General features: G+C 37.7%; 3 protein-coding genes across 4 annotated transcripts in view; all 3 read left to right on the top strand.

Moving 5' to 3' along the window:
• The window catches only part of LOC104758716 (polyadenylate-binding protein-interacting protein 8-like), a 12349-nt gene extending 6291 nt beyond the window's left edge, over window positions 1-6058 (top strand). Inside the window, exon 10 of one of the 2 annotated variants that reach the window (XM_010481638.2) lies at window positions 5983-6058. In XM_010481638.2, coding sequence (XP_010479940.1) covers window positions 5983-6043 — 61 coding nt within the window. In that variant the 3' untranslated portion in view covers window positions 6044-6058. The remainder of the gene's footprint in view (window positions 1-5982) is intronic. The other variant, XM_019239787.1, reaches the window with a different exon arrangement.
• LOC104758715 (translation initiation factor IF-2) lies at window positions 6697-9193 on the top strand. Its single transcript, XM_010481636.2, has 4 exons — window positions 6697-7919; window positions 8296-8445; window positions 8542-8727; window positions 8818-9193. Exons 1-4 carry the CDS (start codon window positions 6792-6794, stop codon window positions 8896-8898), a joined length of 1545 nt encoding a protein of 514 aa, XP_010479938.1. The 5' UTR covers window positions 6697-6791; the 3' UTR covers window positions 8899-9193.
• LOC104758714 lies at window positions 10865-11793 on the top strand. The gene is made up of 2 exons (XM_010481634.2): window positions 10865-11131; window positions 11225-11793. Exons 1-2 carry the CDS (start codon window positions 10930-10932, stop codon window positions 11446-11448), a joined length of 426 nt encoding a protein of 141 aa, XP_010479936.1. The 5' UTR covers window positions 10865-10929; the 3' UTR covers window positions 11449-11793.

The raw sequence follows: 16620 nt of genomic DNA, 5'->3' as shown, positions 1-16620 counted from the left end.
GGTCAGTTTATCAAGGCGTGGAAAGATCCGACCTTCTAGTTCAGGAAAACGCCATTCTTCCCATCTTGGCATGTCGTAGAAACTTAGATCCTCAAGGCATGGAAATGGTTCTAGGGTCGAGACATTGTCGTTCTCACCGTAGAAAAACTCTAGACCAACCTTCTGCAGTATCTTGAATTTCTCAATGCTAAGGTACTTTAGTTTTGGTAGCTGTCCCAGTGACGGCAGCAATATACAGAGACTGCAGCTTGTCAAAGAGACAGAGGTCATGCTGGTGAATGAAGTATGACCCAACCACTTAGGAAATGTTGCACCCCCATACGAGTTTATGCTAACCTTTTTCAAGTTATGATGAGGTTGCAGCATTTGGAGCAACCCACTTTGCTCACAAGCTATTGTATTGCAACCAGAAATTTCCATATTCCATGTGAGGACCAACTTTTTGAGGAGTGGCTTTTCCCTCAAACAAGCGGCACTTGTTTCTTCTAAGGTAACCACATTTTGCAGCTCAGAGATGTGAAGTGTCCCTCGAAGATGAGAAAGTTCTCTCAATTCTTCCAACGAGGCCCCATTCAGATTTCCTACAACGAAATTTGACAGATTCTGCAAGCTTGTAAGTTTACTAATTCCCAATGGCATCTCTACTAATGGAGTCCGTAAGAGGACGAGATAACGCAAGTTGATGAGGTCTACTATGCTTGCTGTCAGTCTTCTTAGTTGACGGCAATTTGACAAGAAAAGCGTCTGTAGATTATGGAGTCCCATCACAAAAGCTGGAATTTCTATCACTTCGGTGTTGGACAGATCTAGATATCGCAGCGTCATTAGTCCCTCGAATGATTCAGGCAATCTGGTTATATGGTAATGAGACAAGCTAAGAATACGTAGACACCTCAATGTCTGTTCTGAGAAGTCTGGCAACGGGTCCAGAGCTTTCTCTACTAGTTTAGAACACCCAAAAGATGAGACAACTAGCGGAAGAAAGGTTCTCAGATACTTAGCTCCACGGATGAGAGTGGAAGCTACAGAAGAATCCCATTGCTTCCCACAAAAGGATATATGTCGGACCCTCTTTGGTATCTGCTGCACTAAACTCTCATCTTCCAGCCTGTAGCAAAAATCTACTGCAACAGTTTTAGCTAAATCATTCATGAGATCGTGCATTGTAAACCTTTTCTTAGAGTCCACTGACTGGAGAAAAGATCTAGCAACTAAATCATCGAGGTACTTGTTACCAGTGTCTTCCAATCTTTGGTTGCTCCCGGTCCCGGGTTGGTATAAGAGGTCAGCTGCCATCCATAGAAGCACCAAGTTCTTCCTATCAACCTCGTAACCCTTTGGGAATATGGAGCAGAATGCAAAACATTGCTTAAGGTGACAAGGGAGAGAATCATAGCTCCGCCTTAGAACTTCAAGGACATCGGTAGTGTAGTGTAAGAAATTGCTTGATACAACTTCCCATTCACTGAGATCTGGCTTGGATTGGAGATGAGATGCGATAAATGTTGCTGCTAATGGCAAGCCCTTACATTGTTCTGCGATCTTTTTGCCAACTCTTTCTTGTTCTTGGTCTATAGAGCTTACTGACTTATTCTCCAAAACAGAACTACGGATCAGCTCCCAGCATTCTGTGTCAGTCATCAGCTTCAGTTGGTAGGTTTGAGCGGCCTGCGTGATAGAAGCGACAATATCATTTTGAGTAGTTATAACTATTTTGCTTCCTTCGGATGCGCCAGTGAAAGCAGAGAGGAAAAGTTTCCATTCTGAACTGCCCTCAGACAAAAAATCATCTAGAACAAGTAGAAACCTCTTCCCCGCAAGCGTTTCCATCAGCTGACCTTGAAGTGAAGGTAGATACTCAGTGTTAGCTACAGCAGAAGTGATTGTTTGGAGAACATCTTTGGTTACCCTGAAGACATCAAATTCTTGACCAACATTGATCCATACTTTATGATCAAAATACCTGGCCAGATTTTCGTCATTGTAAACGACTTGTACGAGTGCAGTCTTTCCAATCCCTGGCATACCATTAACTGAGATAACAAGAGGAGTTCCACAGGGAACTATACCAATAGACAATATCAAATTGGTTAAGGCTAGCTTATCTGCCTCTCGCCCAAGATATCTGTCATGCGAATAAAGAAGACGACTCATGTGTGACCTTGGCACCCACTGTGCTTCTCTCAGTCCAAGCACTTTTATTTGACCCACAAGACGTTCCAGTAGTGCAAGCACGCCGGGTATCTTTTCATGAGCCATGTCATGCATCTTTTTCTCTTCTTCTTGCGGAAAATTAGAATTCCATGTCCAATGCTTCCGAGTAAGTAATGGAATCATAGATAGGACTTCGAGAATATTTTCTGCCTTGAAGGAAGCATCTTGGAATTCAGTGAGCCACCTTCTAACTCCTTCAACATCATCTGCTTTTTGATCTGCATCAGCAAGCACCTGAGTTCCAGCCAGCAAAGACGCCTTCATTTTCCCCAGTTCATTGATTTCCGAAGGTGTCGTAGCAATACGGTCAAGCCGGTTAAACGCCTCCAAACAATCTAATAAATGAGGGTTTGTCATGTTCTCTCCTTGAAAGCTTGTTGAATGAGACTGAGAGACTTGTACGCTCTATGCCTTTCGTCCAGGTTCTTTGTCTGATCACCCGCAACTATGAGAGGATGAAGGGAGACGACTTTCCATCAAAACATAACCAATAAAGATACTCCTAATATTCCAGGATGTCCAAATCTGCTTCCGTCCTTACCATCATCAAATTAAAGGTTTTCTTAGTTGTAAATACTTTTATTTTTTTAGAAAGATGCACGACGTAACGTGCAATTTATTATGTAGCTTTGTTTATCGTAAATTAATACTAGTTTAATACTGGTACAACAAGTTTTCATTTGTTTATTTATTTAAAAGTCAATGGAATGGCCTAGTGGATCTCATCAACTGCAAAAATAAAGATGGAACAAAAATAACCTTCAATTTCTTGGTTGACGTTAGCTTCACAAAGACTGAAAGGATGTTTCTCGTTGCGACGATTCTCTCAGGTATCATAGCAGGTCTTATCAAGGCTGTATCGTCTGCTGTTGTCAAGGAATTCCTAAAGGCGCAAAAAGATAGTGAGACAATACATGAGAGGGTGCACACCGCACTTTTGATTATAAGTGCAGTGCTTATTGATGCAGAGGAGAAGCAAATTAAGAACCATGCAGTGCAATCTTGGCTCAATGAGCTAAAAGACGCCTTATACCAGGCCGAGGATGTTCTTGATGATATTGCTACAGATGATCTTCGCAAAGAATCTACCAACTTGTCTGACATGGTAACAACCAAATTGACTTACATGATGCCCGCCTGCTGTTCGATCGGCGATTTAAAGAAGGTGAAGGAGAGTCTCGAGCGTCTAGCCTCACAGATAGGTTACCTCAACTTGAAAATCGACACACAGGCGATGACACACATAGCAAGATTGAGGACAACATCTCTATTTGAAGAACAAAGAGTGTTCGGTAGACATGCAGACAAGGAGAAGATCAAAGGATTCTTGAAGCCGGATGATAAAGACAATATGAAGATGGTTGGCAGGGCAACAATAGGAAAGTACCTGGACAATGAGAAGCACTTAGAGAATCAAAGCGTGATATCCGTGATAGCCATTGTGGGGATTGGAGGGGTTGGCAAGACCACACTTGCACAAGTCATGTACAATGAAGAGCACTTAAATAATCATTTTACAAAAAAAGCATGGATTTATATGTCAGAGGGGGTTGATGTTTTCAGCCTTACCAAGACAGTTTACGAGTCGATCACTTCAAGCCAATGTTATTTTACTGACTTAAATCTACTTCAGGTTAGCTTGAAAGAGAAGTTAGGAAAAGAAAAAATTCTGCTCGTTTTTGATGATATGTGGAGCTGGAGTGAAACTTGTAAGGAATGGGATCTGCTATGCCTACCCTTTGCATATGCTGCTGAGGGGAGCCGGATTATTGTGACGACAAGAAGTCACCATGTTGCAAAAAATGTTTGTGCCGCTAGCTACACCCTCACACTTCAGCCTCTATCTGATAAAGAATGCTTGGAGCTGTTCAAGGATCGAGTACGTGATGCTCATGATCAAAATCTAAATCCAAAACTGGAAGATCTTGAAAAAGAGATACTGGATAAATGCAAAGGCTTGCCTTTGGCTGCAAAAGCATTTGGTGGTCTGTTACGGTTTAACAGAGAAGTTGATAATTGGAGGAGGATCCTAGACAGCAAGATCTGGACTCTTCCAAGTTGTTCGACCAACATACTCCCAGTTTTACGAGTCAGCTACCATTACCTTCCACCTCACTTGAAACGATGCTTTGCCTACTGCTCCATATTTCCAAAAGGGCATGCTTTCGAAAAGGAAAGAGTAGTTCTTTTGTGGATGGCTGAGGGACTCGTGGAGAAGGTGGATAACACAGAGAGAACAGAACATGTTGGAGATTTATACTTTTCAGAACTAGTTTCAAGGTCACTGTTCCAACAAGGCAGGGATACAAAGTTCACAATGCATGATCTTATCAACGAGCTAGCTCAATTTGCAGCAGGGGAGTCCTCCTTCAAGTTTGAGAATCAAATTCAAGGAGTTTCAGGAAAAACCAGGCACATATCATTCTTACGAGACCAATATAGTGGCGAGGCTATAAAGTTTGAGGTACTGCACAATGCAAAGTCTTTACGAACTTTTCTTCCTTTGAGCGATGGAAACTCTTCCGAAATCTGCAATTTAAATACTATGGTCAGAGACAAGTTACTTCCGAGTCTTACCTGGCTGCGTGTATTGTCTTTGTCACACTATAGTTTGGTGATGTTGTCCGGTACTTAGACCTTTCTGGAACTGATCTCAAGAAACTTCCACCATCCGTTTGTTTTCTGTATAATCTTCAGACTCTTCTGCTAGCGTACTGTTACAATCTGATCGAGCTAGACGAAGCTATCTGCAATCTTACCAGGCTGAATCATCTTGATCTGACTGATACAGTGGACTTGAAACAGATACCAAAACACTTTGGTAGATTGAAGAAGCTCCAGACTCTTACCAGTTTCGTTGTTGGCAAAGGGGAAAAGATCTCTGTACTCAAGAGAATTTACATAACTTGGCGGAAAACTCACAATCCTCGACCTGCATAACATTGGGGATATCAACGACGCGGAAGAAGCAAATTTGGAGAGCAAGACCCATCTGAAAGAGATAGATTTTACTTGGAGAACACAAACTCGTGTCGAGAGCTATTATCCAATGAAGGATAATGAAGAGGCAATCTTTGACAAGTTACGTCCAAATAACCAGATAGAGAAACTCACCGTAACAAAATATTATGGGAAAAGTTTCCCTACGTGGATGAGTGATCCTTCTTTCGCTCGCTAGCATCGAACGCTTAAAACTCATTGAGTGCAAAAATTGTAAGCATCTGCCATCTCTTGGGGGACTTCCAGGTCTCAAGGAACTCTGGATTTCAAACCTCAAGGAGCTGAAAAGCATAGGTTCAGAATTCTACTACAGCAATTCTGAACCGAGTGTTCAAAGACTACAACAACCGTTTAAGTCTCTTCGAGTATTGTCATTTGAAGACATGCCAATTTGGGAAGAGTGGGTGAATGTAGAGGTCTATGGAGGAACACTATTCCCTAACCTCGAGGAACTTGTGATAGAAAGATGTCCAGAACTGGTCAGTAGTCTACCGGGCCGTTTCCCTTCTCTGATCACTCTACTAATTCATCAGTGTCAAAAGTTAGTTTTTCAGCCGGATGTACGTAAGTATAAACAGCTTCAACAAGAAGGAATAACTAGAGACAGTGAGCTCTCTAGCCACATTTCCGCTCGCTGAGCAAGTCAATAAGAAAAGAAACTAAACGAAGGTTTATTGAGTAAGTCTTTAGTCGCTCTGTTTCTCTTTTGTAACAAAACCTTTCATTGAATATAGGTTTTTTTATATGAAATGTTTTGAAATCTTCATGGGTAAGCCCTTCAAAGACACCAGTGAGACCGCGAATCACTCGACCACCATCGCCAAACTAGGAGAAAACAGAAGCGAAGAGGCTTGCTGATGAAGGAGTGAAGTGATGCAACACTCAGTTTTTTTTTTTTTTTTTTTTTTTTTCAGTCCTCCTTCTTTTATTATAGAGCAGTCAATTTCCAGTTACAGCAGCAACCATGAACAATGAACATGCTTCTTGAATTTGGAGTTGTTGTTCGGAGTTCTTAGACTTATTGAGTCATATCATCTTCCTTAAAAGGAATTATTTTTGGATCATTTTTGTTCTTCTCAGGCAGCAAAAAGAATTACTGTTATGTTGACGCTAATTATGAGGTTTCTTGGATCAATGTAGAAGTATAATTTATTTTTCCTCGGGTATTAAAAACTCTGGGGACTAAATTGCAAAATAAATAATTGGATCATTTTGGTGCTTCTTATTAGTGAAAAATAAATATCTAAGTACGTATTCGTTTGTCACCTCGTTGTAGGGCGAATCTGATTCATGATTAGATGTAGGACAATAAGTAAGTACTCGTGTTATTGTTAGCATAATTTATCCGACAATAGGATTTTTGGATCAATTGGAAAGTATAGTTGTTTCTCCGTCGGATATAAAATCTTTAGGGACGAAATCACAAATACGCAGTTCTTGGTCACCTGAAACGGTGTCGTGCAGGAAAACCCCCTTCATTTTTCCGATTGAACACAGTAGAGAGTAAAAACTCAAAACCCTCGAATCCTCTCAATCGATCGACAACCGCCATTGTTTACAAAAGAAGAGATCTGTAGATGAGAGGTGCTTTAGGAAGAAGATTCACAAACCCTAATGGCTTCACCATTGCATCCATAGTCAAACAAACTCCATTTCTCACCCAATCCACATCTCATTTCTCCTCCGACTCCGCCGGCCGTGGTCGTGGACGTGGTTCCGGTGGTGATGGAGGGTTTCCCGCCGCTGGAAGGGGACAATTCGGTTTGAATCGTGAACCGGAAAAGGCTAGCGAACCGGTAGTGGTTCCTGGACGTGAACCGTCGTCTTCATCTGCCGGCGGTTATGGTCATGGTCGTGGTCGCCCGATCCAATCTGATTCGGTATCTCCTGCGTTTTCTTCTTTCGTTAGACCTGATTCTTCTAGCGTTGGCCGTGGTAGAGGATCCGTTGGGTCAGACTCCGTTTCACCTTTCGCTCCTGAACCTCCTCGCCATTCGCCGCCTCCACCGCAGCAACAACAGCCCAGTGATGAATCTCAGGGTAGTCCTGTATTTTCGAAGCTACAGGAGGTGAAGGACGTTACATCGTCGCCACCACCACCACCAGAATCTAAATCTGGTCAAGCTGATCCACCTGTTACTATATTCAATGCGTTAGGAAGTGAGGTTTCACAACCAAGTGGAGCAGGTCGAGGGAAGCCTCTTGTGCAATCTGCTCCAATCCAGCAAGAAGAGAACCGTCACATTCGACGTCCTCAGCCTCCACCACCGCAACAGCAACAGCAACAGCATCAGCGTTCACAGCCGCAGCAGAAGAGGGCTCAAACGCCTAGGGATGAAACTCCCAGGCCAAAATTGAGTATGGAAGAGGCTGGAAGAAGAGCAAGGAGCGAGCTTTCGCGGGGTGAAGCTGAAGGAGGAGGCGCTGTGAGGGGAAGAGGAGGGAGAGGAAGAGGAAGAGGAGCTAGAGGGAGAGGCAGAGGAAGAGGTGGTGAAAATTGGAGAGATGATAAGAAAGAAGAGGAAGGTGAACAAGAGGCTATGAGTATATTCGCTGGAGATTCAGCTGATGGTGAGAAGTTTGCTAAGAAAATGGGACCTGAGTTGATGAAAACGTTAGCAGAAGGTTTTGAGGAAGTATGCGAAAAGGCGTTGCCTTCCACTACTCATGATGCCATTATAGATGCCTATGACACCAATCTCATGGTAACAGTTTCTGTGTTTTGTTAAGTATACAACTTCCTTTGGTGACACTGAAACTGAAAACAGTATTAGGAGTAGTGTCATGTCATTAAGATTGATTCATTTTGCTATAATGTGGTAGAATTGGTTGTGTTGGATTTGCAGTTTAGAAGTTGTTTGACTTAAAATGGACAATTTACAAAAGTAAGGAATCAGTTCGTCTTGTAGGATTCTCAGATATATATAACTTCCTCTGAGGTTTTTGTTCTTTCATTGTGAAATTGGTCTTTCAGCCAAATGACTGATGGAGAAAGTTCCTTTGTTGTTGTTTGGTTTTGCATTGTAATGGATATTGAGTCTCTAAGTCTTCTCTGTCTTTCTCTGTTTTTTTGCTTTGTAGATTGAGTGTGAGCCAGAATACATTATGCCAGACTTTGGATCGAATCCTGACATTGATGAGAAGCCACCAATGTCTCTGCGTGAGTGTCTTGAGAAAGTGAAGCCTTTCATAGTGGCTTATGAGGGAATCAAGGATCAAGAAGAATGGGAGGTAAATACCGTTCAATTTGTGAATTTTGTTTATTATGAAATCCATGCAATTTTTGTTTCAGTTGATGATCACTTGAAATTTCTCCCGTTTTTGCAGGAAGCAATTAATGAAGCGATGGCACAAGCTCCCCTTATGAAAGAGATTGTTGATCACTACAGTGGTCCTGATCGAGTAACTGCTAAGAAACAGAATGAGGAACTCGATAGAATTGCTACAACGATTCCGAAAAGTGCACCTGATTCCGTCAAACGATTTGCAGATCGTGCAGCTCTTACTCTTAAGGTTTGATCTCTTTAACCAAAACCCAAACTTTTACCATCAAATATATCTAAAGAGGTATTGATGTTTTTCTGAAACTTTTTGGCAATGCAGAGTAATCCTGGTTGGGGCTTTGACAAGAAATACCAGTTCATGGACAAGCTCGTTTTGGAGGTGTCACAAAGCTACAAATAGATAACTCAGATTTTAAACTCCTTTAAAAGCTTCATTGGCGGTTGAGTTTATATAGATCGTACTCTAGATCTTGCCTCTACTTAAAACGGTACCCATTTCTTTTGAACAAGTACTCGAAATTTGGGCGTTAGCTTTTTTCGTCATGCGTTTTGAGGGTTCCCGTAATAACGGCATTGTTCTTTCGATTATTGTTACTCAAGAGATTGTATTGTATCCTTTTTCTTTAAGGGGTCATAAAAGGCTTAAGCCTGTTCTTAAAAATTCTGTGTAATAGAAAAGAGAATGGTTCTTGACTGTTAGTGTTAATGCATGCCTTAACAGAGAAGTAGAGATCAGTGTCTGTTCATCGAAAATCTTTTTGTTCGAACTTCGAACCAATAGCGTAGAAACATATTTGGTCACTTGCATAATTGCAGCTGCGGTTGTGGGACTTGTGGCGGCAGCTTTAACCGTAACCATGATCTCGTCACATAGTAATATTTACTTATTTAGAGACTTTCTTTAGCAAAGTTGATATGCACACTGGTTCTATCTCTTTCTTTCATGAAACACTTTTCCCACTAGTTGATGTATGTTGGGAATGTGATATTCTTCTTTTTAATTAATACACATTTACAATTTATAATTTATAATTTATAACATATAATAGATAATATTGGGGTGTAAACAAAACCTTTTTACTATATATATAATAATTAGTTTATGAAAAAAAAAATTGTGACTGCATGGTAAGATTCCTAGTTGATATTAAAAAGAAAAAAAAAACCTAAAAAGTAAAATCTTGTGAAAGGTAAGAAGTTTTTTTTTTTTCGTCTGAATGATTTCATTGATATACCACATGTGAATTACAAGGTGAAATTACAAGAGCTGGCAAGGAAATAAATCCTTCCAGAGGCTAGAGCCGGCAAGCACAAAACGGTTCTGGAGACTTAAAGGGAAAAAATCCAGACAAGCTTAAAACATAGCATTCAAATAGATTACAATCCGGATTAAGATCTAGAGATCCAAAAAAGACAATAAAAACTTAAAACTTCTTATAAAATTAAAATTAAAACAGATCTGAGATAAGAAAAACCACACAAACGGATTAAAATACCAGAATCTCCTTTACCACAATACTTGACCTGGATTGAAGTGCCGTGCGATCCTCTTTTTGTTGCTCCAGCGTGGAACTACGGAGGCGGTAAGACACCTTCAAGCCCTAAAGACTCTTCAAGAGGAAAGAAAGGGATCTAGATCTACGATGGTGAGATTTCTTCATCTGAGACAGTGAGCGAAATCGGTTGATAACTGTCTCTGCCTTGGAAGGAGCGGCCAGATCTGCAAATGTGCTTGACTGAAACACAAGAACCAAACGACAAAGCAACAAAGCTAAGGATAAGAAGATTTAAGCTTTTTAAAATCTAGATCTGAATACTAGATCTGATGCCGTTGGGAGAAAGAAGATGGATGAGTCGAGATATAGAAGAAACAAAGCTAAAACAAAAGAGAGAAACCGACTCCGGTGTTAAGGAAACCACCGGAGTCGGTTAAACTAAGCGGCGGCGGTGGTTTTAGGCTAAAGAAAAGGCAGAGAGGATTTTAGGTTTTTTTTAGAGAGAGAGGGTGTGAAAAGGTAAGAAGTTAGTAAAATCAATTATTACACACCCAATTTCTGAAATACAATTGTTATCAATATTGAAACATCGTTCTGTTTTATTTAAACTCTGTCTATCTCACTCTTCCCCTTCGAGCACGTTGAGAGAATGTGAGAAACTGTGGCCAAACTTTCTTTAGTGGTTGAGTTATTGGACCTCCAATAATGCATATTTGTATGTTATCCGGAAATAGGACTCTAACTTAAATCTATGGTTTAGTAGGTCTCTAAAATGTCTTTCACGGAATTAGATAAAAAATCAACAAATCCCTGGTTTTCCTATTAAATGCGTATTAATCCCCTCATTATGTCACATGCATGCATCTTCTACATTCGTCTTTAACTCTGCTATATATAAGTTCCCAAACGAAACCAAAAAGAAAAGAAAAAAATTCATGAATGATACGTATAAACTTATTGCTATAGTCATCATCGCCGGCGTATTAACGGTAGTTGTTTTCATAATGTTTTCATGTTTCATGGGCAAGAAGAAGAAGAAGAAGCTTCAGCTACAGCAGCAGCCACAGACACCGCAATGGCTGCGAGGAATTGTTTCTGCTCCTACATATCAGCCAAGGAACATTGATGTGGAAAGTGGTAAATGATAATTTTTTTTCTCTTAAATATATAATGTAAGTTTTTCATCAAGGTGTGGCAGATTTGACGTCGATTTTTGTTTTTTTCATGAAGATGGCTTTCGGAGTAAAAGCGACACCATTGTGAAGAAATCTCTTGCTCCGATTAAACCATTCACTGTAGATGGCAGCTCGCGCTACCAGGCGACTAAAAGATTGGAGAGGGTTCGGGGTAATAGAGATGATGGATCAGCTTTCGGTGGTGGTTGTGGTGGCAGTGGCGGCGGTGACAGCGGTTGTGGTGGCAGTCACTGTGGTGGTGGTGGTGGATGTGGTTGAGGGGGAGGAGGAGGTGGAGGAAGTGGAGGTGGATGTGGGGGCGGCTCTTAAAACTCGAGGTTCTCTTAGTTATTAATTAGGTAATTATAGTTATTTATTTCTGTTTTGGACATTAGCTTTTTCGTCACCGGATTTATTACCGTGGTAATAACGGCATTGTTGTTTCGATTTTAGCTATTGTATCCTTCTTTAATGGGTTATATAAAGGGTTGATCCTGTCTTGAATCTATGTAAAGCATAAAAGATCGACTCTTGATTGTTTTTAGGTTCCAATGTCTAATACATGTAACATGCCTTAAAACCTAACAGAGACGATAAATCAAAGAAAGAGATATTAGAGTTTAATTTGTTTATTCATTTCAAAATCTTTTTGTTTGAACAATTCCGTAGGAACATATATATATATGGTCACTTGCGATAGTTGCATCTGTGGATACTGCCGCCGCTACAACCGTAAACCACGATCTGCTGCTATGGTAGTATGGTCAAACGAAATGTTCTAAAAGTGTGTGTGATTTCTTTTTCTTTCCTTTTTTCTTACTTACCACAAGACAAACAAGCCTTGCGTGGTCCGAGTCCTATTACCACATACTATTAACAAGTAGCTTTAATATATATATATGGAGCTATAGTACTCAAAAGAGAGTTTATTCATTTCTCAACAAATTTGCTTAGGTATGTAGAATTGAATGGATCTCCTATGTATTTGAAAGAAATAACGGCCACATTCGTTAGCATAATCGAAATTTCCTATGCAATTTCTTGTATCGTTTAAAGACAAATAATATGTTATGAATATTTCGTAAGTTTTATATATACAAAGTCAATGAACGGAGATTTAGGTGTTTCTACATATAAAGGAAAAAAACATTTCATCACACATGTATTATAGATACATCTTTTTCGTAAAAACAAGGACAAAAGCTGTCGCTGAGTTTTACTATACGATCTCGATGGTTCGTATGTTTTGCTGTTTCTTCAGCCGGAAGAAGAAAAAGCCTTCGTCATCCTCGTCTTCACCGCCGCAAGATATCAAAAAGGGTAAACCCGGAGAGAAAGATGGAGGTCTTCGTGTGATGACGTCAGGTAGTAAGACAAGAACTAGCAGGGCTTTTAGCCGCGGCAAAGGGTGCCTTTGTGGTGATGGTGCAGGCTGTGGAGGTTGCGGCGGTTGCGGAGGTTAAAACATTTCATTGTCATTGTTATGTAATAATGGTTTTCTTATTCGTGTGATCGTAATTTTTGTATACATATACGGTTGTGATCATCCTTTGTGAGTGGAAATGAATGTACAATATATATTAGATGCTCTACTGTATGATGAATCATGTAAGTGAAAATTACTACTATTTTGTAATTTTGAAATTTACGGTTTACAATTGGTTAGAGATACACTTTTCCTAAATATATACGCTCCAATATAAACTTTCAGTACAATCAATATTTTAATCAAAATTTTGTGAATAAATTACTTTTTATTTTTTGGCCAACAAATTACATTTCTAAGGGTAATAGTGATTAATATTATATGACATGTCATAGTATTCTTTTTTTTTTTTTAAAACGAAACTATTACAGTAGTGTATATATACATTATACTGAAATTCCTCTAAACTTTTCCGTACATACTTATAACTAGATTTGGACCCGTGCTACAGCACGGGTTGAAATACATTTTATTATTTTTAAAATATTATATATGTATTTGTATATAATATTATTTGGATGCAACTCATGCAAATAATTTTTATTGTAAATATTATTCATGAAATGTAAATGTATTATGTAAGTCTTATATTGTTAATTTTAACCCGTGTTAGAGTATATAAAATTATTAATCCGTGCTAGAGTGTGTCCAGCAGCTTCCGTGCTAGAGTATATAAAAATTTAACTCGTGCTTGAGTTTGTAAGTCTTAAAATTATAATATAAAAACAAAATTCAATCTGTGCTCTAGCATGGTCCTAATTTTTATTGAACGTTATGGTTTATCAATAAAATCTGTGGAAAGTAAATTTCTAATATTGTGTTTAAAGATCTTTGGAAACAACTTGATATATGACTAAAATCTTCTGAAAATACAGTTTGAAAGATCCATGATTTTATTTATTACCATTAATATATCAATTATCAATTTGGAATATCTCCAATTAAGGTTGCACCCAATATTTAGGTGTAACCATTAATATATGAATTAATCTATAACCTATCTATAACCTATTTGTAATCATTTATAATTAATTAAAAATATAAAGTCTACAAAAACTATATTGTGTACTTCTTTTTATTAAAAAGGAGATCATTTGAAATAACTCCGCNATTACCATTAATATATCAATTATCAATTTGGAATATCTCCAATTAAGGTTGCACCCAATATTTAGGTGTAACCATTAATATATGAATTAATCTATAACCTATCTATAACCTATTTGTAATCATTTATAATTAATTAAAAATATAAAGTCTACAAAAAATATGTTGTGTACTTCTTTTTATTAAAAAAGAGATCATTTGAAATAACTCCGCGATTATAATTTTAAATTAAATAATATAATTTAATCACTATAATATAAACTATATTGTGTACTTCTCTTTATTTTATATTATAATATAAATAATATAAACTATGTTATGTACTTTTCTTTTATTAAAAAGAAGATCATTTGAAATAACTATGTTGTGATCTTCATGATATATTTGCTCCACGATTTATGGATTTATTATTTATTATCTATAGGCATGGGCATTCGGGTACCCGTTTGGATTCGGTTCGGGTATTTTGGGTTTTCGGGTTTTCGGATTTAGAGATATAGGATCCGTTCGGGTATTTCTAGACTTCGGGTTCGGATCGGGTTTGGTTTGGGTATTTCGGATTCGGATTCGGATTACCCGAAATTCACAAAACTCAAAATTTTAGTATCTAATTTAGTGTAAATTATTCAATAATACGCAATATATTTAAAAATTTAGAGTATTTTCTACTCAAGTTTACTAATAAACAGTTTAAATATTTCAAATTGTCAAAGATATCTAAATATCTGAATATTTTGAACACTTATATTATTAAAATTATAAATATTAATAATATATTACTACTATATATTAATAATGTTGGTATATTCGGATACCCGTTCGGATTTCGATTCGGATCGGATTCGGATTCAGGTTTTCGGATTTAGAGATTTAGAACCCGTTCGGGTATTTTACAATTTCGGATACGGATTCGGATCGAGTTTTTTGGATCGGGTTCGGATCGGATATTCGAATCCGGGTATTTTGCCTAGACCTAATCTATATACTCCACGATTTATGGATTTATTATTTATTATCTATATATAAAGGGTTATCTTATGAAGAGTACATGGTTAATGTATATCTTATATATAACTTATTAGTATGCATTTGTAACCATTTATATAGTCTACAAAACTTAAGTTGTGTACTTCCCTTTTATTAAAAGGGGATTCTATATGGCTCGGTTGTTCTAAGCTAGCCGTTTCTTGTTTACATCGGAAAATTTGAGTCATTTTCTTGTCATACGTTTTATAATGATTTTGCGGTAGAGTAACATACATTTTTCAACAGTTATCAAGTTAATTATCATGTATCTGTCGTGAAATTGTTTGGATATTGGATGAATTTTCCTTTTCAAAAATGTCTCTCTTTTCTTTTTTCTTTGTTTCCTTCTTTTCTCGTAGATTTGTATAAATAGAATGTTTCCAACATTTGCAGCATGCGTGACTGATGTGTTAATGTGTTATGGACCGGGTAAGTCACGCTTTCTATTTTTCGTAATTTGACGGGAATATATAGCTTGCTTGGTCTTCCAGCAAGCTCAATAGTATATCTAGTTTCATTAAAATATTCGATCCAAAAAGATAAATGTGTAATATATATCAAGTGTAGACATGACATGAGTATATATATGACATATCTAATGAATATATTATAACCCATAAATCTAAAAGTCATATTTTCCGTGGAATTTCAACTATTCAATCTATCACTTGGTTCTTATTTTAGATTTGACCGTATAATATATACATTTTTATTCTTTCTTAAAAACTAAATAAATAGTTAGAATTATTCCATTTATTTGCTAGTAGATTGAAATTTCACTGTAAATACTTGTATTCGTACGCTACAAATTATATAGGTTAATGTTGTCAGCTTATATATTAAAAGTCAACGGAAATATGGGGCTAATTAATTACACTTCCAGAGTATCATTTTGGCATTATAATGTTTTGTTACTATTATCGAGGTGGGTCTTCTCTTATGCTATTACGTGTGTCGCAAGGAGGCCGAACCGATGGATGACATCAAGAAACGTGAAACGACGACGACCGAGGACGAAAGATGGAGGTTTTGTTGTACGGTTTATAATTATTGCACATGAGTGATGTGTATAGACTGTAAATTAATTTAAGTAACGAGCTTTCAATTTTTATATATGTAATTTCACGGTAAAGGTTGCTTGGTCTTCAAACGAATCTATCAATCATCTAAATTCGTAAAAAAATATTTCATTCAACAAGAGAATGGGATGATCATATATGAAGTGTAGTTGTTGCATAGATGACATATCTTATGATTATTCAATCCAAAAATATATAAAGTCTTATTTCCAAAAATTTCAACTATTCATTCTATTAATAGGATCTCATTTTATATTTGACTACGGTATAATATGTATCTACATTTGTTTTCTTGAAAAGTTATTAATCAACAAGAACGGATCTATTAATTGCTAGAAGATTGAAAAATTCGACTGCAATTTCTTGTATACGTCAGAAAAATATATACAAATATGTTCAATATGTTTTAAGCTTATCTTTAAAGCCAACGGTAACTTAGACCTATATATATGAATGGACAATACTTTATATTTGCATCATTACATTTTCAGAAACATTTAAAGACAAAAAGGTTCATAATTAAGTAGTATTGCCATTATAAATTTAAAATCTTTTGTTAATACTAGGCCATCGCGATGGGTCTTCTCTTATGCTATTACATGTGCCGCAAGGAGGAGGAGCCGACGTCATCTCCTCGGGGAGATGATGTAAAGAAAGGTGAAACGGCGGGAACAAAAGATGGAGGTCTTGTTGTCATGTCGTCTTCGGGAAAAAGTAAGACCAAAGGGTGTTGTTGCGGCGGAGGAAATGGTC

This window comes from Camelina sativa, chromosome 17 (assembly GCF_000633955.1).
Source record: "Camelina sativa cultivar DH55 chromosome 17, Cs, whole genome shotgun sequence".
Classification (NCBI taxonomy): Eukaryota; Viridiplantae; Streptophyta; class Magnoliopsida; order Brassicales; family Brassicaceae; genus Camelina; species Camelina sativa.
The sequence above is the reverse complement of the archived record's forward strand: the minus strand, read 5'-3'. Positions and strand labels throughout refer to the sequence as shown.